This window comes from Zalophus californianus, chromosome 14 (genome assembly GCF_009762305.2).
Source record: "Zalophus californianus isolate mZalCal1 chromosome 14, mZalCal1.pri.v2, whole genome shotgun sequence".
NCBI classification, from domain to species: domain Eukaryota; kingdom Metazoa; phylum Chordata; class Mammalia; order Carnivora; family Otariidae; genus Zalophus; species Zalophus californianus.
In genome coordinates, this window is record NC_045608.1 from 91,701,960 (window position 1) to 91,725,030 (window position 23,071).

General features: G+C 50.2%; 1 protein-coding gene across 16 annotated transcripts in view; it reads left to right on the forward strand.

Annotated features, from left to right (window-relative positions):
- Window positions 1-22,150, forward strand: part of ZNF236 (zinc finger protein 236) — a 107,748-nt gene extending 85,598 nt beyond the window's left edge. For 8 of the 16 annotated variants that reach the window (XM_027575892.2, XM_027575895.2, XM_027575897.2 and 5 more), the window contains 6 exons: window positions 4,537-4,724; window positions 13,291-13,422; window positions 15,420-15,617; window positions 16,664-16,793; window positions 18,990-19,166; window positions 19,690-22,150. In XM_027575892.2, the coding sequence (XP_027431693.2) occupies window positions 4,537-4,724; window positions 13,291-13,422; window positions 15,420-15,617; window positions 16,664-16,793; window positions 18,990-19,166; window positions 19,690-19,814 (950 nt within the window). In that variant the 3' untranslated portion in view covers window positions 19,815-22,150. Of the gene's footprint in view, window positions 1-3,413; window positions 3,496-4,536; window positions 4,725-13,290; window positions 13,423-15,419; window positions 15,618-16,663; window positions 16,794-18,989; window positions 19,167-19,577 lie in introns of those variants that run through there. The other 8 variants (XM_027575885.2, XM_027575888.2, XM_027575887.2 and 5 more) reach the window with 8 other exon arrangements.
- The last annotated feature ends 921 nt before the right edge of the window (window positions 22,151-23,071 follow it).

The window sequence follows — 23,071 nt, forward strand, 5'->3', positions numbered from 1 at the left end:
GCGGTAACGACAGATAGAGGAGAGCAGGCCAGAGGTCACGGGGCACTCACCTGGTGGGGTCGGCTTCTGTGAGAGCGGGGGCGTCTATCCTGAGTGTGGCAGCGCGGCGCTGAACAGAGGCCCGTGAGCTGAGGTGGGCTGGCACGTCCAAGGGGGGCACGGTCCCCTCGGCACAGAGGAGGAACTTCTGTCCACCGCTCTCGTCTGCTAACGTGTGCGCAGGCACCTGCGTGGTTAAGGACTTTGTCTGAATCCTGTGTCGGCAGATCCCAGCTGCATTTCTGGCGCGTGAAGTTTCCACTGCATCTGTGCTCTCTGTGTTTCGTGGGCCAGCGCGTGTGGTTATCGTCGACTCCGTTCTGGAACGTTAGCAGAGTCCCGGCTCCTCGCCGGCCTGCTTCCCTGGGGCGCGTCCTGGCTGGCAGGGGTGGGATCGTGCGTCTCTTTGGAAGCCCTGCCTGACCTCTTTAGTGAGCTTGGCAAGTGGATGGAAAGAAGGAGAATTTTTGGTGTTTTCATTTAAATGGAGTGGTTTTTTATGCTACTTTGGTGATCCTGGATGTTTGCTGGCACAGCAGGCGACTTCGTTGAAAGTGGGGCTCGTTCTGCTCAGGGTGGAGAGCACATGGGCTCTGGGGGCTCTGCGGCATCTGGTTGGTTAGATGTGGGGTCTCTCACCTCCTGCGTCTGCGTCGCCTGCACACTTAGTGACAGGACTCACGTTGCAGGGGAGGCGTCTCTCTGTGCGGCGGGGGGAGGGGCTTGGAGCAGCTGCTGTGCGTAAGGACCACTGTGAGTCACGCACTCGTGGTCCTTTAAAAACCACAAACATTCCGCTTTTCCTGACTTAATCTCTGTCTCTTCTTTACACTTACTGTCTTAGAACTGGCTGAGAACACTTCTTTTCTTTAGCGTAATTTGGTGCCTTATTTAAAATTTTTTTCCAAGGAATTTGTGAAATAAAAGTTGAGCTCCTAATTTTGAATGTGTAAGGATGTGATGTCAGCTGTTATACACAGAGGTTAGTTTTATATGAGCAGGTCACTTGTATTATGTTCTCCGGTACCTTTGGCATCTTTGAATAAACCTGGATATGGGAAGGGATTCTTTCTGCGTTGAACTACTCAATCCTTGATGGTAGGCAGGTATTTTTGGAGGTTTGCACATTCCACTGGTAGGAGTTATAATAATGGAACTGACCCCGTCGGTATAACATTGGTTAAGAGATTGCATCTTGAAAGGGCAACATTCTCCTGAGGGTCAGAGTCACTCCCAGGCCCGGCTTCAAGCCACACCAGGAATTGAAACTAAAAATGACTTTGCGATTAGCCATGTCTCTTCTAAGAAAAACAGTAAAACAAAAACTCTCAGTGTTTGAAAGTGCCACTTTATGTGGCCCTTTAGATCAGAGCACAGCACAGGTGCCCGTGGCCGTTGTCATCTGGAGTTCCCTCTGGGCATGAGATGCCGTTGAGGCTTTCAGCCTCCAGGACGGCTTTGGCCCTTTGCATCTTGACTGCAGCACTGAAAACAACAGGGCGTTCCCTTTGAGGGGCATGTAAATAAACAAGTACCGCAGAGTTCCATGTGCAAGACAAAAGCACGAGCTTCTCTTCAGGTATCTGACACGGGGTCTGAGGCCACTTCACGGTCTGACCCTGACGCATCCATGACAACATTGGACACACGTGGTTTTCTTAGGACGTGGTCACACGTGTTGTGAGCGCCTTCCCAGAGGCAGAAGGTGTTACTAACAGGCTGGAAGTTTAGTATGGCTTTTTAAGGAATTTATCTCAAATGGCTGTTATCTTTTGGTTCTTACCTTTGTCCACTATTAACATAATTTTGATGAATAAATTGAGTCATGTTTTCAGTGGAAAAAAAAAAGCCACAATTCTGTTTTTCCTTCCTTTGTAAGGTTATTTTGTTTCTTCTAGATTTAAGTACGATCAATTACTTCCTTCCCAGCAGCTCAGAAGTCTTAACATTTCCCATTTGTGGGTACATTTTATAATTATGGAGGACATTTTCCCCACTTTCTCCTTGGGGATGAATGGCCAGACGATGTGTCTCCCTCTTCCCGCAGTCCCTCGCAGCGCACACACACACCTTTCTTGCCACGTTTTTATCTCAAGAAAAAAACTGATCTCACATCCTTAAAACTGCTTATGAAACTTTCCAAAATTATCATTAAGTTTTCTCAGAAGCTATAAAAATTATCCCCACAAGGATTTAAGACAGTGATGGGTTTGATGACCATAAGGGATTTACTCATCCTTTAGAGGTGACTTTTTTGAGTTAGAACCGTAAACTGAGTAAGACTTAGATTTCTGTGATGTGGCCTGGAGGACTTGCGGTTTCAGAGCCGGTAAATGAGGACTGAAGGTGAGAGTTTGCAGTCTGTGCTCCAGTAGTCAACCTTAATTTCCAGGTTGAGAGTGTTCAGTTTGAATGAAGCTGTAGTTTCTAGAGCTTTAAATAAATCTTTTTGTATATAATTAAGAACTATATGTTGAACAGATGTGATTGAAGCTTTTAAATAGTTATGCTATTGCATGTTTTAGAAAACTTCATTTTTTCCTACTCACATTACCCGTTTTTGGACCATTTTGAGGCTAGAAGTTCTACTTGAACTGATACCATCCTCTTGGAAAATGTCTTGAATGTGGAACATAGCTGAACATTCATTCACACACTGTTGGCGTAGAGATGTGAACTCTAGCGTTGGCTGAGGTCCTCACTGACCTCTGTGTTGGGATTCACTTCAGCTCAGTGACAGGCTTCTGTTTCCTCTTTGGATTTCCTGTGCCTGACAGTCCTGGACCCCCTCACTGAATTAATGATCATCAGGGAGTCTGATTCTGCTGGCGGGGAGCGGAGAAGAGACATTCCTTTATTTCAGGAGTCCGGGTGAGGCTTGAAGTCTTGGCCTTGTGAGTCGCAGTGAGCCCCGTTAGCCTCTGGTTTCACTCTTTGTAGATATAATTCTGGTGAGCCTTTCACCACGTGCTTCTCTTGACTGGGCGCTTTGACGGCCCAACCCCGGTCTTCACCCTAGTGATTTTGATTGAACACCAATGCATGTAGCTGGTCGTTGCCATGTCCTCAGGATTCTTCTTTTTAGTCTTCGTCTACTCGTGTTAAAATCATACGTGCATGCTAGTCTGCAAGGGGAAGGGTGCGTGGAGGTGACGTGAGAACACGAGGTTGACCCACGTACTGGTAACTGGAGTGCTTAGAACATACACCCTCCACAAATCCACACTCCTCTGGCCCCAGCGTGTCCTAGCAGAGTCCACTCTGCGCAGATGCTCAGCGAGGTGGGAGGGGTCGGACGAGGTTGTCTTTGGAGCCCCGGTGGCTGCTGCAGAGCAGAGACTCCTAGCCTCCTAATGGTTATACTGCTTTTGAAGGTTCCAGGTCTGTGCAACACAGTGTGGGACTCCAAGAGTGTGGATCTATGGAGGCATGGTATTTGGAGGACTCCAGTTACAAGTAAGTAACCTAGTTTCCCTGCTGGCCCCTGACGCAGAGCAGAGGCTCTGGACCGATGGGGCCCAAGTCACAGCACAGTATCCACAGGAGTCTCTTTTTGTTTTTAAGCCTAATTAGGAAATAACGTTTTCACCTTTTGCTTTCGTTACCATCTTGGTATCTGTAGCACCTAGCCCAGGGGCTGACACAGGGGGTGATGAGTCACATTTGTTAGATGAATGGAAGGACAGATGGTGAGAATGTGTGTGTGTTTGTGTGTGTGTGTGTGTGTGTGTACACGCATGTGCATGTGTGTTATGCTTACAAGTAAAAACTCAAAAAATTGTTTTCTGTGGGTGTCCACCACAGGACTTTTGATAATTCCGTGCTCAGCCCATCTCATTTGCCGGCCGAGTGCATGAGTTTCTGTTTTGTAGAAGAAAAGGCCTTTCTTTGCCTGATTCTGTCCCAGATTTCTTCCTTTCTCTTATCATTGGCTACAAGGGGAAAATACTAAAAAATCTTGTTGTCTGTTCCAAAGAAAAGTAAGATGTCATGCAGGATAAATTAATATTTAAATGGTTGCATGAGGTTTATTTCAGCCTTAGCAGACATAGAGGAGGGTGAGGGGGCGCCAAGCAGGTGTGGTCACACTGTAAGCCGTGTTGCTGATCGATGTTCGGTGGGTCCCGTTTGGTTCCTCTCTTCAGGCTCCTCTCTGGTCCTGGACGGGGACAGTGTCCTGGACATTCTTGGCAGTTTCCTTCTGCCTTAGCAGTAGCGACTAGGACTATAGCATCACATTTTTACTCTTTTACTGTGTTTTTCTTGATATTATACTTAAGCAGAATGTATTTATGCATAAAGAGATTCAGAGACTGTAGAAGCCTGGCCTTAAAATTGGAATGAGAGATTCTATGATTATCTTGGTATAATTTCAGAAGCTTAGGTAATGTAAACGCCGATTCTGACAGATCAGTTCCTTCCTAAAACCACCCTCCCATCCCGTTATGATTGGACTTGCCCAGCTTTGCCGCTGAAGTGCCTCTTCCTTTTTCGTAGAGCTGAATGCTACCCCTGGAAGCCTTCCTTCGACGACACCCATGTCTCCATCAGCCATGTCTGCTCAGAACCTGGTCATGTCTTCATCAGGAGTCGGAGGAGATGCCAGCGTCACGCTCACTCTGGCCGATACTCAGGGCCTGCTCTCCGGAGGACTGGACACAGTCACGCTCAACATTGCTTCTCAGGTAGGGCGCCGCCCTGCCCTTTGTGGGGGGTCGTGGCACCCTTCAATTTCTTCTTTCCTAAGTGCACATGCTGGGCATCGTTTTCAAAACTGAAGTGGTTTTTTCTGATTAAAATATAAGTAATGTGTTAGATGCAATGAGGAGACAGGGAAATTCAGATAAAACAGAAGACTGTTTTTAAAAACCCACTGGCCAGACGGGACTGTGATTGACCCTGTAGCGTGTCGATCCTTCCGAAGCTTTATATGCGCACGTGCAGACAGGTACGTTAACATTTCCACAGAAGTGAGCTCGTGTGTATGTCATGTACTGTGAACTTCCCTCTTACTGCAACATGAACACCTTCCCCATCAGTGATTTTAATTTTTTTTATTTTTTAAGATTTGTATTTATTAATTTTTTTAGAGAGAGAGCAAGCACATGAATGGGGTGGGGGGAGAAGCAGAGGGAGAGGGACACGTGGCGCCTGACCCCATGACCCTTTGCTAACTAAGCCACCCAGGTGCCCCCCCCGCCCCCGCATCAGTTGATTTTAGGAATGCAAAGGTTTTTTTTTTTTTTTTTTTTTTTTTTTTTTTTTTTTTAAAGATTTTATTTATTTATTTCAGAGAGAGAGAGAATGAGAGATAGAAAGCACGAGAGGGAAGAGGGTCAGAGGGAGAAGCAGACTCCCTGCTGAGCAGGGAGCCCGATGTGGGACTCGATCCCGGGACTCCAGGATCATGACCTGAGCCGAAGGCAGTCGCTTAACCAACTGAGCCACCCAGGCGCCCGGAATGCAAAGGTTTTTTAACGGCTCTGCAGCATTTAGTTTTATGAGTTTGTTGAGGGGCATCGTGAACATTCAGGGTTTCAGTAAGTAGTGTAGAAATTCTCACGCTTTCAGTGACTTATGGTCTTAGGTGAATGCCTGCAGTGTGCCGGATCGAAGGGTGTGCATTTTGAATAATGCATTGAGCTGAGACACCGGAACACCTTTCAGAGTTTAATTAGAAAAACCGTGATAAATTATAATGGAGAGTCACTGTACTAACCCTATCTGGTCATTCCCCTTTCTGTGTCCCTGTCCCTGCCGTAAGCACGGCGCGATGTGCTGAGGGATCAGAAGCAGGATACGTTCTTGTGGCTCGTTCGTGTGCACTCAGGCTCGCCGCACAGGATGAGGAGTTAAGATTGTGGCCTCCAGGGCAGGAGTGGTCTGGCCGCATCCCAGCCAGCCACAGGGTGGCTGTTTGGACTCTGGATTCTAGTCCTCGCCGTTTGTAAGAGAGGGACATTTGTCCGCCCGGCCCGGCCAGTGCGGAGCCAGTCTCGGGCGGTTCGTACCAGCAGGTCGTTGTGCTTCTGAACCGCTCCCGCGCTGTTGGCAGAAGCCCTCCCAGGGCCCCTGGCGGGAGTCGGCTCCCACGGGAACACGCGGCCCGCTGCAGGGGAGTGGGGGCGAGGGCTGGCTGCCGGTCGGCTGACCAGTGTCTCCGCCAAGTAGCCCTCTGCGGAATAGCCCATGGTGGCCGCGTCGGTGCCGGAGGCCAGGGCCTGCTGTGCTGTCCCCCCCTGCGTCCTTTCACCGTGAAGGAAGAAGTATCTCACTGAGCTCTTCACACAGTGTCCCATTTACTTCTTCTCCTGTGTTAGTCATCACCTGTTTGTCAGGACATTATCATCTTCTAGATACTAAAAATTAGTATTACATTTTAAAATTATAGTTGGAACAGGAGGGGCCATCCTAAGAGGTCAGCGGTGTATTTTCTTTCTAGATGCAGGATGCATGGAGCTTGATTGGTGTTTGGTGGGTTGTTGTGTCCTTATTTCCCACCCGGGACTCTCGTGGTGACGACTGTAAGGGTAGCCTTGTATTGCGGTCCTGGCGCCACCTCGCCGCTGATGGGCACTGGCAGGGTGCAGCCGTATGCGGGACGTGGCCCCTGTCCTGCGGTGTAGATCCATCCACACTCAGGGTCCGGGGTGGCTCCTTACTGTAGACTTGTAACTACAGTAAAGAAGTAGTCATGACGTAAGAATTCTTTAAGATACAAAATTTAATGAAATTTAATGCCTTGCAGGGTGGGGTCAGGTTTGATCAGAAAAAGCCAGAGGCATTTATTTCTATGATTATGGGTTTGTTTTCTGTTTGTTAAATTCTGTCACTTTGAGAATTAATGATCATTATAATTGCAGTGAAAGTTCAACGAAGAGTTCCCAGTATTTGCTAGGGTCCATTTTTAAAGTCTGTAAATATTTGCTGGGGATGTGTTTCCTCGGTGCACTGGGTGGTTGCTGGGCCCCCGACGTGCCCCCAGGCAGGCTCAGGCTCATGGAAGCCCCCCCAGGCACGGTGCAGGGGTCGGGGCTGAGAAGGGAGCTGCTGCCTGAGAAGGATCTCAGAGGGCATGGGAATGAAGTGTTGATCCTGACGGCAGCAGCGCTATGATGATGTAAGGCCCACGTGCAGGGTGAGTGCAGTGGCGGGCGCGGGTTCTGGCCCCACCGTGGCTCCATCGGCAGCCCCCCCCCCCCACTCGGTGATACTGCTTGGCACACCTATGCACACGTCTGCGCTGCTCCTATGGCTGAAACTCTTCCGTGGTCCCTGCTGCTTACAGCACCAAGGCCACGTTTCTTTACAGACGTGGCCTGGAGGAGTCTCTGCTGTCTGCTCGCTGGCCCCCGTCCCTTCCTCCTGGGTCACACCCAGCACAGATTGCCGATCTCCCCACGCCCCCCGCTCCGGCTGTGTGCCCCCCCACCCCAGCTCTGTGTCCCAGGGCCATGTCAGGCCACGGCAGGCCATGGCAGGCAGTTCTCCTCGTCAGCCGCCCTCTCTCTCTCCTGCCCCAGCGCTGATGTCCAGCCTGGCCGGGTTTAAGAGCAGCGGGTGGGGGGGGGGGTGGCGGCACTGAAGTTGGTCCGGATAGACGGCAGCTCCCTCCTGCACGTCTGTGGGTTACCTTGCTTATCTATACTCTCTGGCTTACTTTCCCCAAATTGCCCAATCAAAAATTTAATCCCAAATTGATTAATTAGCATACATTGTATAAAACAGTGGTATTAAAAATTTCCATTAGAATTTCTGTAGTTTTATTGGAATCCTTTTTGTTAGCCGCCAGACTTGAATTGAGCTCACAATGATCTAATACTCTGAAAATTTGAAAAAACCAGATCAAACCTGTCTTAGCTTTATGAGTGATATTTTTCTAAATGTAATGAATTATTGCAAAAATAAAACCATCATTCTGTTGTCAAAAGTTAGTGAACATATATGGAAATGCTTATAAATATGTAAATTATTAGGATTGTTTATGACCATAAAAATTTGAGCTGGAGATCAAAGGTGCTTGTGAGAAATTAAACATTCTAGAAATAATTGTTCAATACAGATGAGAGTTAGTCACTAAGAGGCACAAATATCGAAGGGTTTAATAATCCCTTAACATAGTTCACAACGTGTGCTCTCCTTGAATTTAGTGAGGAAGTGAAGTGAGAGCAACGAGCAAGGGCCACGGGCAAAGGCGGCAGCCGATCCCACATGTCTGCTCTGAAACTCACTCAGCATGTGGAAAACCGGGGCCTCCCGAGAGCCACTGAAGGAGCCCAAGAGTGCGAACCTGTGAATTTTAAGTGTTAAAAAGACATGAAAATAGTATACATTGTGTACCATTTTTTCTATGTTTTTGTTTCTTTATAAATTCCACAAGAGAAAATGGTGGTAAAAGCACAAAGGGGTGTGATCTTCAGTAGTTTACTCACATAGTGGTGTTAGGTGGCTTGAACCCAAGGGTCACAGTTGAGTCTGTAACAGCAGAATGTTTGGAAAGAAGACATTTATGTATGTCCACAAGTAATCGTAATTTTAAACTTGCAAATAGCCCAACTAGAGAAGACTGTTATGTGGGGTAAATGATCATTTTGATGCACCACAGAAGAATTAGTTTATTTAAAAATACACTCTGTTGAAGTAAAAGTTAAATTACAGTGATGTACCTGCATTAAAATGTAACTTTGTGGTTGCTTTACTAGGGAAATTATTGAAAGGAAAATTGGTGGGTCATAAAGATTTTTTCTTCAACTACAAACCTGAGATGAGTTTTTCTTTCCAAATTTTGGACTATTGGTGGCAGGGGTGGGGATCAGGCCACTACATCTGACGATTTTGTAAGGAAATGCAAGCATTCACTTAAAAATCTATTCAGGGGGGCACCTGGGAGGCTCAGTCAGTTAAGCGTCTGCCTTCGGCTCAGGTCCTGATCTCAGGGTCCTGGAATCGAGCCCCGCATCAGGCTCCCCGCTCAGCGAGAGGTCTGCTTCTCCCTCTCCCTCTGCTTGTGTGTGTGTGTGCACTCTCTCTAATAAATAAAATCTGAAAAAGAATTTTCAAGAAAGCAAAGTGATTTTTCAGTTCTTGTTCTGAAAACAAAAATAAGTAACTGATTCGTTCCTGAAATGAATTCTATTTTATATGAATTCTTGTAGGTTTGGTGGTTTTTTTTTTTTAATTTTTTATTGTTATGTTAATCACCATACATTACATCATTAGTTTTTGATGTAGTGTTTTATGATTCATTGTTTGCGTATAACACCCAGTGCTCCATGCAGAACGTGCCCTCTTTAATACCCATCACCAGGCTAACCATCCCCACACCCCCCTCCCCTCTAGAACCCTCAGTTTGTTTCTCAGAGTCCATAGTCTCTAATGGTTCGTCTCCCCCTCCAATCTCCCCCCCTTCATTCTTCCCCTCCTGCTGTCTTCTTTTTTTTTCTTAACATATAATGTATTATTTGTTTCAGAGGTACAGATCTGTGATTCAACAGTCTTGCACAATTCACAGTGCTCACCATAGCACATACCCTCCCCAATGGCTATCACCCAGCCACCCCATCCCTCCCACCCCCACCACTCCAGCAACCCTCCGTTTGTTTCCTGAGATTAAGAATTCCTCATATCACTGAGGTCATATGATACATGTCTTTCTCTGATTGACTTATTTCACTCAGCCTAACACCCTCCAGATCCATCCACGTCATTGCAAATGGCAAGATCTCGTTCCTTTTGTTGGCTGCATAATATTCCATTGTGTATATACACCACATCTTCTTTATCCATTCATCTGTCGATGGACATCTTGGCTCTTTCCACAGTTTGGCTATTGCGAACATTGCTGCTATAAACATCGGGGTGCACGTACCCCTTCGGATCCCTACATTTGTATCTTTGGGGTAAATACTCAGTAGTGCAATTGCTAGATCGTATGGCAGCTCTATTTCCAACTTTTTGAGGAACATACACACTGTTTTCCAGAGTGGTTGCACCAGCTTGCATTCCCGGTTTGGTGGGTTTTTTGTTTGTTATTTACTTTATTAGAATACAGATAATTGACCCGGTACAAAACACTCAAACCTTGGTCGTTAGATATGGAAGTGTGGTTTTGGGTCTTGATAAGAAGTCAGAGTGTGACTGTATGCTTCAACGGAAGTGGTGGGTGTGATGGAGCAGGGGTTCCGCTCTAACAGTCGTGCGTTGTAGTGCCTGGAGGTGTCCTAGCCTGGGCTGCCGAAGCCTCCCTGCTTCCTTCCTGTGAGTGCCGTGGGCCTGCCTGGATGTTCTTGCTGCAGCACGGTGTGTATTATGTTCAGGCGGGCATGTTGAGTTGTGTAGGGTATGGCAATGATGACTGCTGAGAGCAGATCCCTGATGAGATGATGGAACAGGGAAACACTGAATGAGGCTGACTTTCAGGGGCGTGGTAGGGAGTTAGGTTGGCTGTCACACCAAGTCTCGTCTATCAGGGTGGCAAGCCTTAGTGATGTTTGAGCAGCATTTCCCAAACTTGGCTGCACATCAGAATCTCCAGGCTCACCTTGCAAGTGTGATTCAGCAGCTGTGGGTGGGGCTGGACTCTGCTAGTGAGCACCCGGGGCCCGGCTCCCCTGCCCCACGTGCACTCGGGAGTGAAAATTCCTGTAACTTCCACCTTGGTGTAAACCAAAACATAGCCAAGAAATAAATACACTACAAGTAATCATCAAACCGAAGATAAAGGACTTTCAGATGGTATCATCTTAGCAGATTCAGGTCACCACTTCCTTGGGTGTGGCTCATTGTTGAGCATTCATTTTACTAGACACTGATTTTTTTTTTTTTTTTTTTAAAGATTTTATTTATTCATTCATGAGAGACAGAGGGAGAGAGAGAAAGAGAGAAGCAGAGGGAGAAGCAGGCTCCCAAGGAGCAGGGAGCCCGATGCGGGACTCGATCCCAGGACCCTGGGATCACGACCTGAGCCGAAGGCAGACGCTTAACCATCTGAGCCACCCAGGCGCCCTAGACACTGATTTTTAAAACAGGTGTATGTATTAAGAATACTTAATATTAGCTATTGAAACACTAATAAGCTACTAAATTACATTGTATTGGGAGTTTTTTTAAATTAAAACTTTTTTATTTTACTTTATTTATTTGACAGAGAGATAGAGAGCACAAGTAAGCAGAGAGGCAGGCAGAGAGGGAGAAGCAGGCTCTCTACTGAGCAGGGAGCCCGACGCGGGGCTCGATCCCAGGACCCCAGGATCACGACCTGAGCCAAAGGCAGCCGCTTAACCAACTGAGCCACCCAGGCGCCCCTTAAATTAAAACTTTTTATTTTGAGTTAATTGTTGATTCATAGTCCGTCTTAAGAAATGATACAGACAGACCTTGTGTACTGTTTACCCAGCTTCTGCGGATGGTAGCATCATGCAAAACTCTAGGTATGATATCACGGCCAGGTATGGTTGTTGTTAATAGTCAAGACCCAGAACCTTCCATCCCACAGGTGTCCCTCATGTGGCCACCCACTGCCCCTTCCCCCTCGCAGTTGCTAATCTAGTCCTCAGGGCTATAATGTGTCATTTCCCCTTGATTAACCTGTATCAGTGCAGAGTCTCAAAGACCTTAGCTTTCATTTGAGAATATATGAGTTTATTGAGCCAACACTGGTTCTTACAAAAATTGGAATTTCTGGCTAGCAGTGGTATTTGTCTTTGATTCGTAAAATTAGGAAATGTGAATTTATTAATTTTGACTGATACCATTTTCCCAAATTGGGTGGTCTGGTAAGAGGGGTGGCAGAGCCAGTGGCAGACGAGTGATAGGAGTCAGATGTGACTGGTACTTGAAAGCAGCGATATTCAACTAACTTCTGGTGTAAGTGGGGTGGCAAGCTTTATTGGTACGCATAGGACCTTGCCAAAATATGCCACGTTCGTGTAAAAAACTTCGATAAATGGAGACACCTAAAATATCATTTCACTTTTCTTAAAGGTGCATATGAAAAGCAGAGAATCCAAATCAATTTAAGAAGCTCCTTTTCTCTAGAATCCATGATGCTCTCCTTGTAAATTTATATTCTGCCCCATGTCCTACCCCCATTGTCTCTGTGTCCGTGTCTGCCTGAGGAAGTGTCTTTCCCATGAGAAGTAGACCTGAAATTCTTTCAATGCCTTCTCATTGTCCTTTGCCTGCTCCAGTCTTTATCTGCCCCGTGGGAGCTGGGCTTGCCCCAGAGAACACCCCTCATCTTCGGCCAGGGGTGCCGTGACCAAAGTGCTCTTGCTGACTCCGTGCCCCTCTGTTGATGGCGGCTCTTCAAATCCTTGTGTGTTCTGATCACACGTAACGTGTGTGAGAATCAGCGTTGATTTGGCAGGTGTACAGGTTTGTGTGGCTTCCCATTTGGAGCCTGTGGTTGGGCCAGCCCAGCCAGACTCCCTGCTGCACGCCCCACCCCACCCCGCCCCACCATTCTCTCTTTCTGTCCCAGATCCACGGTCAGTGTGAGAGGTGCTGGAGTGGTGGTAGGACTCAGAGCAGTTTGTGTGCATTTGTAAACAAATAAGCATTCTTTATATTTACAGCGCTGTTGAGATGCACCATATATACTGTAGTGTTCACCCATTTATTTGAAGTAGAATTTAATGGTCTTTAGTATATTTACAGAGTTGAGCACCCATGACCACATCTACTTTTGGAACGTTCCATCACCCCAGAAAGAAATGTGGTACCATTAGTGGTTAGCAGTCACTCCCCGTGCGCCCCCCCCCCCCCAAGCCCCAGGCCCCCGACAACCACCAGTCTACTGTCTCTGTAGACGCACTTGTTCTGAGCATTTCACATCAGTGGAATCCCACAACACGTGGTCCTGTCCTGGTCTCCCTCACTCAGCATCCTGTTTTCAAGGCTCATCCGTGGCCTGGCCCGTGCCACACACTCCAGTCCTTCTTTTGGCTGAATCGTATTCCGCCACTCAGATACACCTCATTTTGCGCATCCACTCACCAGCTACCTGATACTGGGGTTTCCGCCTTTTTGGCTGCTGTGAACATTTGTGCGCGAGCGCTCAAGGAGGTGAAGTTTTCATTTCTCTTGAGCACACACGTGGGAGTGGAGTTCTGGGTCATGTGCTGCTTCTGTGGTGAACTTTTCTGAGGACCTGCCCACGTGTGGTCCCCAGTAGCTGCACCGTAAGAGATCTCGTACGTTACTACTGGATTTGATATCGTCACAACTTCTAAACTAGCCCGTCTTTACTAGGGTCAGCAGTTCCCAGCCTTACTCGCGGATCCCTCGCTGTCGGGCCAAGGGGGAGCAGGTTCTCCGCAGGTCATCCTAGTGAGCCACACCCCCCAGCCCTCCGCCGCGGCGTGTGAGGAAATCGCCTACCAGGTACGCCACGCACCTGCGTTCACACTCAGTCGCGGGTTGTAAGGAATGTGGATTGAGAGGGGCTGGTCCCAGAGGGTTTGGTGGGGGTGCTGGGGGACCGCTCCTGGGGGCCATCTCTAGCTGAATGGGAGTGAAGAGCCTGGGCTGAGCCGCGCAGGGCCTGGGGGACAGCCTGTGTGGAACGGTGGGTACTGACTCCCTCATTGCATGATTTGTGGTTTGCTGGGGCCAGGTTTTTGTGCCACAAAATAAGATGTAGAAACTAGTCATGTGTGAGGCTAGTTTTAAATTTATTAAATCTCCTATTCGCCTACAGATCGGACTTCACGTGGACACTTAGTTCTTTTCAAGGGTTTTCTTGTAATACCTTTGCCGATTCTTTTAGGTCTGGTTGTACCTTTTTTGTATACACACGTGTGTGTGCATGGACTATTTGTCATTTGATAGTTTTTTCCTTAAAATGTATGTTTTGAGGGTCTAAGACATTTAGTAAATGATAGTTCTAAATATAGAAGACTAATAAAATCTCTTTCCTTCAAACTTTTCAGAGTTAGAGGTAAAGTACAGATAATAAATAACCACTGGCTCTGAGCAGCATTACATTTTATGCAGTTTGAGCAAATGAGTTTCAGGACAATTACTTACTGGTCTTTCAGTGGGACAAGACTCCTTTCTTATAAAGAAATTAGACACGGTCAGCACGGGGAGTTTCCCCAACCGGAGCTCATCCAGATGGAGGTGAGTTTGTGTCTCGGGCAGGACTCGGAGCGTGCCGGCGGACGCGTGGGCGCAGCGCTCATGGCTAGCGATAGCGTGGCTCCCGGGGAGGCCCACGTGTGCCCACGGAGGACACTCGCCACCCGGCTAGCTCCGGCCCCTGTCGAGTCAGTGCGCGTGGCTGTGCGTGGCCGGCTCTCATCCTGTGCTCCGTGTCTGCAGGTTTAGTGCAGCCCGAGCCTCTTCGATTCCAGGGGCTTTCAGGCTTCCTTTGACTCACAAGAAACAGGTTTATGCACTGACCTGAACACGTAGTGTCTTTCCGTTGTTTCTTTGCTTCGCACGCACAGACCCCTGACAGAAATGTCACAGGGAGATACCTCCTTTGTGGCGGGTGACAAGACTGCATCATCTGGGCACTTCTGATCGCTTGTTTTATCCTTTTTCCATTCCGTTCTTTTTTTTATTATAGCACAGATGAATGATCTGAGAGCACCTTATAGAAATCTTTTGTTGTTAAGTCTTTTTCTTTAAATTTTATCCATTTCTATATATTAGAAAATTATGAAAAAGTACTTGATAAACTAGAATAAAGATGTTGACAAATCCCATCAATTTTCATTATAATTACTTAAAATTTTCTTTCACTAAGTTGTCATATACAAGTTTTTATCTGCAAAACTAAACTCTTATTTATAAAAGCTGGGTAATAAACTCCTGCTTTATTTGTTTTCGGGGTGTTAATGGCATCCCATTAAAATGATTTGAAAACCTCATTGGTTGTGATTCAGAGTTTCGGGCAGTGCTTTAATCCACTCAAGAGCTAACATACCTTCCGCAAAGTGTTATTTATCCTGCAGTTTGCTGAGAGAGCTCTTGAGCCAAAGCAGTAGGGCATTTTGGGAGCAGTAGCCTTTATACTTGTCTACGCTAAAACTGCTACCGTTAACAGCACATACTGAGTGCGTGCCGTGTGCTGGGTATCGTTCTCAGCACCCTGGGTACTGTACCCCGATACTGTTTATCAGATGAGTCACAGGGAGGGAGCAGCCAGGGCAGTTTGCCCCTGGACGGTTGCGTGCACGGAACACCGTTCTGTTCGCTAAGCTCTGCTCGGAGTCCAAGAGCGGGCTGGTCTGATCCGTGGCCGTTTCCTGGGATGACAGGCGCCGCGCTGGGGGCCGCGTGTACTTGCGTCGGCGTGTGTCTATCATCCTGTCGTCTGTCCATTTACAAACTGCAGCCACTGAGTAAAGTCCGAGATTTCCGACCCGCTGCAGGTAGCTGACGTGTCGGCCAGCCTGGCCCAGGGCGGGCCGCCCGAGAAGGAGGGCCGGATGCACCAGTGCTTGGAGTGTGGCCGCACCTTTGCATCGGCCGCCATGCTGCTTCACCACAGCAAGGAGGTGCACGGCCGGGAGCGCATCCACGTGTGTCCCGTGTGCAGGAAGGCCTTCAAGCGCGCCACGCACCTCAAGGTACGCTCTGCTGTGCTCTGGCCACCAGTCCCCGGGGGTGAGAGACACTCGGTGGAGTCTGTGATTCAGTAGAAGCCATGAATCTCGCTCACAGAAAGAGTAACAAATTTTCCCATTTTTTGGAGGGAAAGGTCAGTGGGATTTTAGTTTTATCAGATCCGCTGGGTTATATGCGAGTGCAGTTCTGAATCCATGTCTAATGGGACTTAAAATGACAATGAGATACCATTTCCTACCGAGCAGAGCAGCAAATAGTAAAAAATCTGCCAGCACCTAGTGGCCGGACCGTGGGGAAGCAGGGTCGCCCCTCTCCCTGGGGGCCCGCACTTGGCACGGCTTTCTGCAGGGGAACAGGGGCCCCTTGGCTCCTGGCTCCGCACCCACCTTGAGAATGGGGTTCGCATGCCAGGAGAGGGGCTGCGTAAACGCTGGGACATGCACGTGGTAGGGGAGAGGAGGAGGAAGGGCTTTGGGAAGTGATTTGCAGGGCCGCGGTCGGGTGACATGCCGTGGTGGGGGGGCGGGGACCCGGCCCCGCGACTGCCGGCCAGCGCTCCTCGTTAGCAGCCGCGGCCTCATCTGACCACTAGTTGGCCCGCCATGGATCCCGCCTTCTGCTGCACGGTGAACCCGGACGTCTGCCCTTCAGACCCACAGCTCGTTTGTGTGCCTCGTCTCTCCCTCTGCCGTGTTTTCTGGCACCTGCACGTGACCTTCACCCATCCCACAGCCCCAGTCTAGTCATGAGAAACACTTCAGACAGTTCTCAGTCGAGGAGCAGCCTACCACATAGTGACCAGTGATCCTAAAAACTGTCCAGGTCATCGGCAGAGGGAGGGCAGAGGCCCCGCGGAGCCGCACAGCTGGTACCTGGGGGGCGTCCGGGGGTCGCCCCCCACCCCCACTGAGTCCCCGAGGGCGCTCATCCCAGATCGGCCTCCAGTCGTCCTTGCTGCTCACATGGGCCCCCGCGGTCGTGTTGCAGGTCTGGAGAGTCCCCCCGGGATCTTAAGTATTTCTTCCCTTCTGTGTGTGGTCTGTAATAGGAGCACATGCAGACGCATCAAGCTGGCCCTTCATTAAGCTCCCAGAAGCCAAGAGTGTTTAAATGTGACACCTGTGAAAAGGCGTTCGCCAAGCCAAGCCAGCTGGAGCGGCACAGCCGCATCCACACAGGTAACCGCGAGCCGCACGCTTCCAGGTCAGGGTTCTGGAAGCTGGAGAGAAAATGAGACTCAATGTGTAAATATTCATTTACAACATAAGCCGTTATTTGTAAAGCCAGGTTCGCATATTCTGTTCTTTCCTTCATTTTTCATCAGTTCGTCACGCTGACTTTTCAAGTAAGAGATTTTGTGGTTTCCTTGGCGACCGTGGGGAGTAGAACTGTTAAGGGCTGCCGTGGCCTCTGGGGACCTTGCCTGCATCGGGGCCCCCCCGCCCTCACCTCCGGGCTCCCTGTCCTCCTACTGCGGGGGACGCCATTCTCTCTCCTCCTCTTACTTCTTCAGGCTGTTCTTTGCTGACTTCCCGTCACCTCCTAAACCTGCTCAGGCCTGTTGTCTCAGGAAAAACCAACAACACCAAGACACAAACCCCCATCTCCCTGCCTCTTGGCCCATCTCCCTGACAACTCACTTGCACCCTCCACCCCTGCCGCCCTGCTGTGGCTCACGCGGAAACACCACCGTCCCGGGCCCTGTTTGCTGAGGCCTGTCCTTTCGGGACCGACGGCGGGACCTGCCTCCCGCTCTGGCGGGCAGCCCCGTGTTCGCACAGAGCCCGACAGAAGCCCTGGGAGTCTGGCAGATGGGGACCCTCCCGTTCCCCTCTGAGCACGGGCAGGTGGGACCCTGGTGTCCTGTAAGCCGTCTCACCCACTGATGCACACCCTTGTCCTGCGGCACCCGGCCGCGGGAAGCCTCGGGGACCCACACATCTTGCCACCTGGAGTCCCGACTCTGCTCCCTGAGCGTCCTCTCTGCTGGTCCCCTCTGCCCGGCCCGTCACCCTTGGCCTGGCCGCCTTTGATTTGCCTGCTGGGGTCAGCTTGGACACCCCTCCCCAGGAGGCCTCTGTGCCCCCCGGTGCCCCTGGCTGGCCCACAGACCTACTTGTATTGTCAGCAGGTGCTCCCCATCAGCATCCTTCCCCGGCCCTCGGGCTCCGGTGTTCTCAGTGATGTCCCTGCTTGTCGTCGCAGACCTGGCACGACCAGGTGTTCAGCGAACAGCTTTTGAGGGAAAGACAGACATGATGCTGTATTTACTCAAAACCATGGTTTTAAGGGATGGAGACTACCGTTTGCCTGTTAGCACGAGCTAGGTGCTTCCGAGGGTTGGGAGAAACCCGCTGAGGGCATATCGCTGTGGGCCCTGCCTCTGCTGGCTGGGTGCCCCCCCCCCCCCCCCTCGCAGTGTGCACGGCACCTTCAGACCAGCCATGGCCCCTGTGCAGCCTCTGGTCCCTGCTGCTCCCCTTCTGCTGCTTTGAAGGGGTGTGTGTGGGCCCGCCAGGGTAGTCTCCTTGTGAGTCAGCCCGAGTCACCTGACTCGTGTCACAACCACCTCTGTGACATCCTTGTCCTTCGGGCGTGTGACGTCCTCCCATGCCCGGTCCCGGGGATTAGAGCCGGAGAGCTTCGGGCTGCTCTAGGGCCCTGGCTGGCATGGGGGGCGGTGGTAAGCCCTCCCGTGTCTTGGCCACTGGGTGGGAGGGACATACTTGGAGTGATGGAGGCTGACACCTGGGGAGGATGCCAAGCAGGTGCTACTGGAGCAACCACGTGGGGCTTCATGCGGACACGTGGTCCAGGGAGGCCACGCAGGGAAAGGGGGTGGACGCCTGACCACGAGGCAGCCGCGCCGACGGGAAAGAACCTTCTGGGCCCAGGGGAAGGGCTTGTGCCCCTGGGGGCCTGGCAGTGGACGAGCGTGTGGGGCAGAGTCAGGGACAACGAGGGGGCAGGACTGCGGGCTCAGGCCGAGCCGGGCTTCCAGCAGGGGTCAGCGTGCCAACGTCCCTCCCATCTTTCAGTTTCTGTGTTAACGTCAAAGCAGTTAAAATGACATTTTAAAAAAATACTGGGTAAAGTAATTAAGTGGATTTGACATTCTCATGAACTTAGCGTCATTTTGCTTTACTGCCCCAAATGTGTTCGGAACGCCTCGTTTAGACCACGTGTGCTGGATGCTTTTAGGAGTTTGAGTAGCTTTTGATTAGCGTCGTGTTCGAGCCGCAGCATGGGGCAGGGCTGCTAGAGCTGCGGGGCGGCAGGCCGCCGGGGGCCGCTGGGGGCCGGGGCCCCTCCTGGCGCGCGCTTGGCCGCGGGCGGTGCTGGCCGGGCGCTGACGCGGCGCCGTCTGCCCTCAGGAGAGCGGCCGTTCCGCTGCACTCTGTGTGAGAAGGCCTTCAACCAGAAGAGCGCCCTGCAGGTGCACATGAAGAAGCACACGGGCGAGAGGCCCTACAAGTGTGACTACTGCATCATGGGCTTCACCCAGAAGAGCAACATGAAGCTCCACATGAAGCGCGCGCACAGCTACGCCGGTAAGACGGGCGGCCGCGGGGCGGCCGTGTGGGCTCCGCGCGGCCGGACGCGTCCCCCTCCCGGCCGCGGGGCGGCGCGGCCTTCCCGAGGGAGGGCCGGGTGGGCGCGTGCGGGGCCGGGGCCTGGAGCGGGTCGGGCCTGCCCCGCGGCCGCCCCCGGCGCTCACGGCTGCTGCCGCCGCTGCTCGCTTGGCCGTCCGCCGGCGGCCCGTGTGCCCGGGCTGCCCGCCCTCGGGGCCGAGCGCTCCTCGGCGGCCTCTGGACGGAGCGCTCCTCGGCGGCCTCTGGACGGAGCGCTCCTCGGCGGCCTCTGGACGGAGCGCTCGGGCCCGAAGGGCTGCGTCTGTTCACTGCAGAAACGGGGGCGGCCGCAGCGGCTGCCCTGCCCCTCAAGCTAGTCTTTCTCCTCAGGGGTGGAGAGCAAGTCCGTTTCTAGCGGCCCGTGCCCCGATGTCCTTCCCTCCCCGTGAGCCCGGGGGCCGCCGAGTGTCTGAGCTCTGCCCGCTCTGTCGCCCGTCCGCAGGCAGCGCGCCGGAGCCCGCGGCCCAGCCGGAGCCCGGCGCCGAGGAGCTGAGCCGCAGCCTGCGCCTGGAGGAGGTGGTGCCCGAGTCGGCGAGCGAGTGGCAGGCCCTGGCCCACGTGTTCTGACGCGGCCGCAGGAGGGGAGAACGGAGCAGCGCGGGGACTCGGCTTCGAGGCGTCAGGTGTTGAAGTGTCAGCACGCTGGCGCTTTTCGCTGCAGACTTGTCTCCAGAACCGTTGTCCTCAGAGACTGACGGGAAACACCCGCGGGCGGGGCGGCCGCGCCGCCGTCCCTTTTGCCCGCAGTCCCCGACCTCAGGCCCTGCTCCAGGCCGGCGGCCGGTGCGTCGGGCGAAGTCGTCAGCGGGGCCTGCCGGTCGCGGAGTGTGGCCTCCTCGTGTTAGAGACAGAGGTCAGCGCGGACGAAGGAGGAGGTTTTCCTTCGTGCTTTCCGTTGTCAGAAGCATAGCTTGTGAAACATAAAATCGGTGCATGAAGTTCAGAAAAATGTTAGAACGCACAGGGAAGTGTTTTCCATTTTCTTTCTCTGTGCATTTTGAAATTAGAAATTGACTCTTTAGTCTACCATAAGTTACTGGACTACCTGGAGAGATGGCTGGACCACTCTCTCTGCATTGCGATTCTCGAACCGTTAGCTACAAGAATGCAGCATCGGGGCATAACCAGGGGAGGGGGGCCCAAACGAGGACGAAGGCGTCCTCACAGGGTGGGGGGCGGGGCCGCACGGCTTCCCGAGTCCACCTTGGGGTCCGTGGGTTAGACGGTTGCAGAAAGCACAAGGCGTGCGGGGCAAGCCGGTGAGAGCAGAGCTGTGTCCTGGGAGTAAAGGAACCGTGGCCCCGTCCCCCCCCCGCCCAGCCACGAAGCGGCGTGTTCGTAGGTTAGAGGTGACACCCCGAACAAGCCCCGTGTTCCTCTCTTCATGCATAGGCAGGTGTGTTATTTATTTCAGGGAACTCTTTACTATCATCAATGGTGCCACATGGAACATGTCCCAAACCAAATCCCACCCCGAGCCGGGGCAGAGTATGCGTTGCTCCTACAGCATTCCAAAGACGGAAAATTCTTTACTTCATGTGAGTTTCTCCTTCAGAATTATTTATATGTTCTATATATAAATACATATGTACATAGACAGATATATGGGCCTCTGTGTGGCTGAACAGTATATTTTGTAAATAGAAGCATTCGTCCCGATTACAGAGAGAGAGCGCATCAGAGTTCTGACCTCCCCACGAGCACTTCAGATCAGTATTGTATTCCTTATCGTAGTAAATGGGTATCTTTTTCATTGTAACCTAAAGGTGGGGTTGTTTTGCTTTTGTTTTTTTCCTGAAAAATAATTGCCTTTATTTTGTCTCATGGCCTCCCTGGTTTCAGAAGAGAGCAGCTTTATTATAAATATTGTGTGGACTTTGTATATTAAGAGAGGAGCTCATTTCAGATTCGTGAAGAAAGAGACATTTTCACTGTTATTTTTTCAAAGGGCATCTTTTGATTTTTGTTGTTCACTTTTTGGCGTATGTACATAAGTAATATTGATGATGATATAAAAACTTTTGTTATGTGAAAATATTTAAGTCAGAAAACTGTTAAATAATATTACTTTTTTTTTCAAACTGCTTTGTGTATTGTATATTTTTTTAAGGAAAAAAAAAAAGCCTTATTTGACGTATTCTTGTGATACTGGACTTATATATCCTGAGGTTTTCCTTGAATGTCAGTGTGTAGCTGGCTGTAGTCCATATATTCCGAATAATTGTAATTGTGCCAGAGTTTTAAAGATTCTGCTTTTAATGCACTTTTCTTTTATAATTTTGTATTAAAATATTTTAGAGATGTTGATCAATTTTGGTGAACAGATATCTCCAAAGTTGAAATTATTGGAATTTAGAAAATTTTGTTCTTGCTAGGTTATTTATTTTGGTTGTAGCATTAAATGTCATCTCTCAGGACAAGTCTCTAAAAGGGGTTTATTTAATTTCTAACTGTACAGAAAGCATAGTTCAGTGAACTGTGTTGGTGAACCGCCTGTTTATGTAAGGCCTTACCAGGTGAATCTAAAGCCTACTTTTATTTTCGTCAAAGAAAAAGAAAAAAAGATCTCTCAGTGATTCATTTGTGAGTTTTCTCAATTTATTAACTATTAGCAGGCAAACACAAGACATTAATATGTTATTTTTATTTACTTCCTAATTATAAAAGCTGCTTCTTTGCAAAACATTCCTTGAAAATATGAGGTTTTGTAAAGACATAATTTCACTTGAACCTTTGGTGGAGTACAGGTTGATCTTTATATTTTACTGGTTGATAAATGTCTTCTGACGAGATTTCTAGCCTCCTGCATAACCAGGGTTTTGAGAATAGATAACTGTATTTTTAGAAATATCTCATCATAGCATATCTGCTTTGGAATAACAATAAATAAAAAATGAAGTTAGGAAGTGTGATTAATTTTTTTCTTTTAAAATATTTACTATATAATAGTTTTGGCATATGAATTAATTTCAAGTTCAGAATTTTTTAACAGAGCAGAACTTGAATGGTATTTTTCTTTGCCTCCGTGAAGTCCAGACAATGAAAACTAGCCCTCGCAAGGTCTATCTGAAGAGCTTCGAACTTAAAAAGTCAGGATACGGGTCACCGACAGGCACGCCGTCCCTATAAGCTACAAGCCTCATTCCTGTTCTGTCACCTGCGTGATTGGCCCTCGTGAGCGTTACCTCTCGAACGTTCCCGACTGTCTTTAACCCACTTTTGTGATGAAAGAAGCATTCTCGGGAGCTGAGGGGAGGAGCTGCCTTTGCACACACAGCCAGCCTAAAACCCGGGTAGAGTTCTTGTGATGTCGAGGTAGCGGGGGTCTGGTCCACTGGAGAACGCACAGGCCGTCCTGTTTCCCCAGAACGGCGATCGGCGACCATAAAAACGTCTCTTCAGCAATGTAACGGCAAACGCCCCCCCCCTGAGCTCTCCGGTGCCTCCGCTGATCCTTTGGCGCGTGGACGGGGGTGGACGGGGGGGGGATCCCTCGAGGAGCCGAGGCGCGAGGCCCATCAGGCTGCTCCTTAGCCTCTCACGAGGTGGTGCTGGCAGCCGGGAGGCTCAGTCCCTGTGAGTGAGTCCTGCTGTCCTGTCGGCTTTCTCTTTGTCGTCCAAGTGCAACGCGGCGTCCTGTCCGTCGCTCCATGTGCCGCGCTCCCCTGGGCGCTGTTGCTCGTGAGGGAATGTGAGTCTGAGCCTCGAGAGCATGGCCGGGGTTCTCCGGTCTCTTCTAAACGCTCCTGTCACATTTACGTGCAAGAAATGCATTCGTCGGTACAGGTACTGGATTTTTTTTTTTTTTTTAAAGTGTAAGTAGA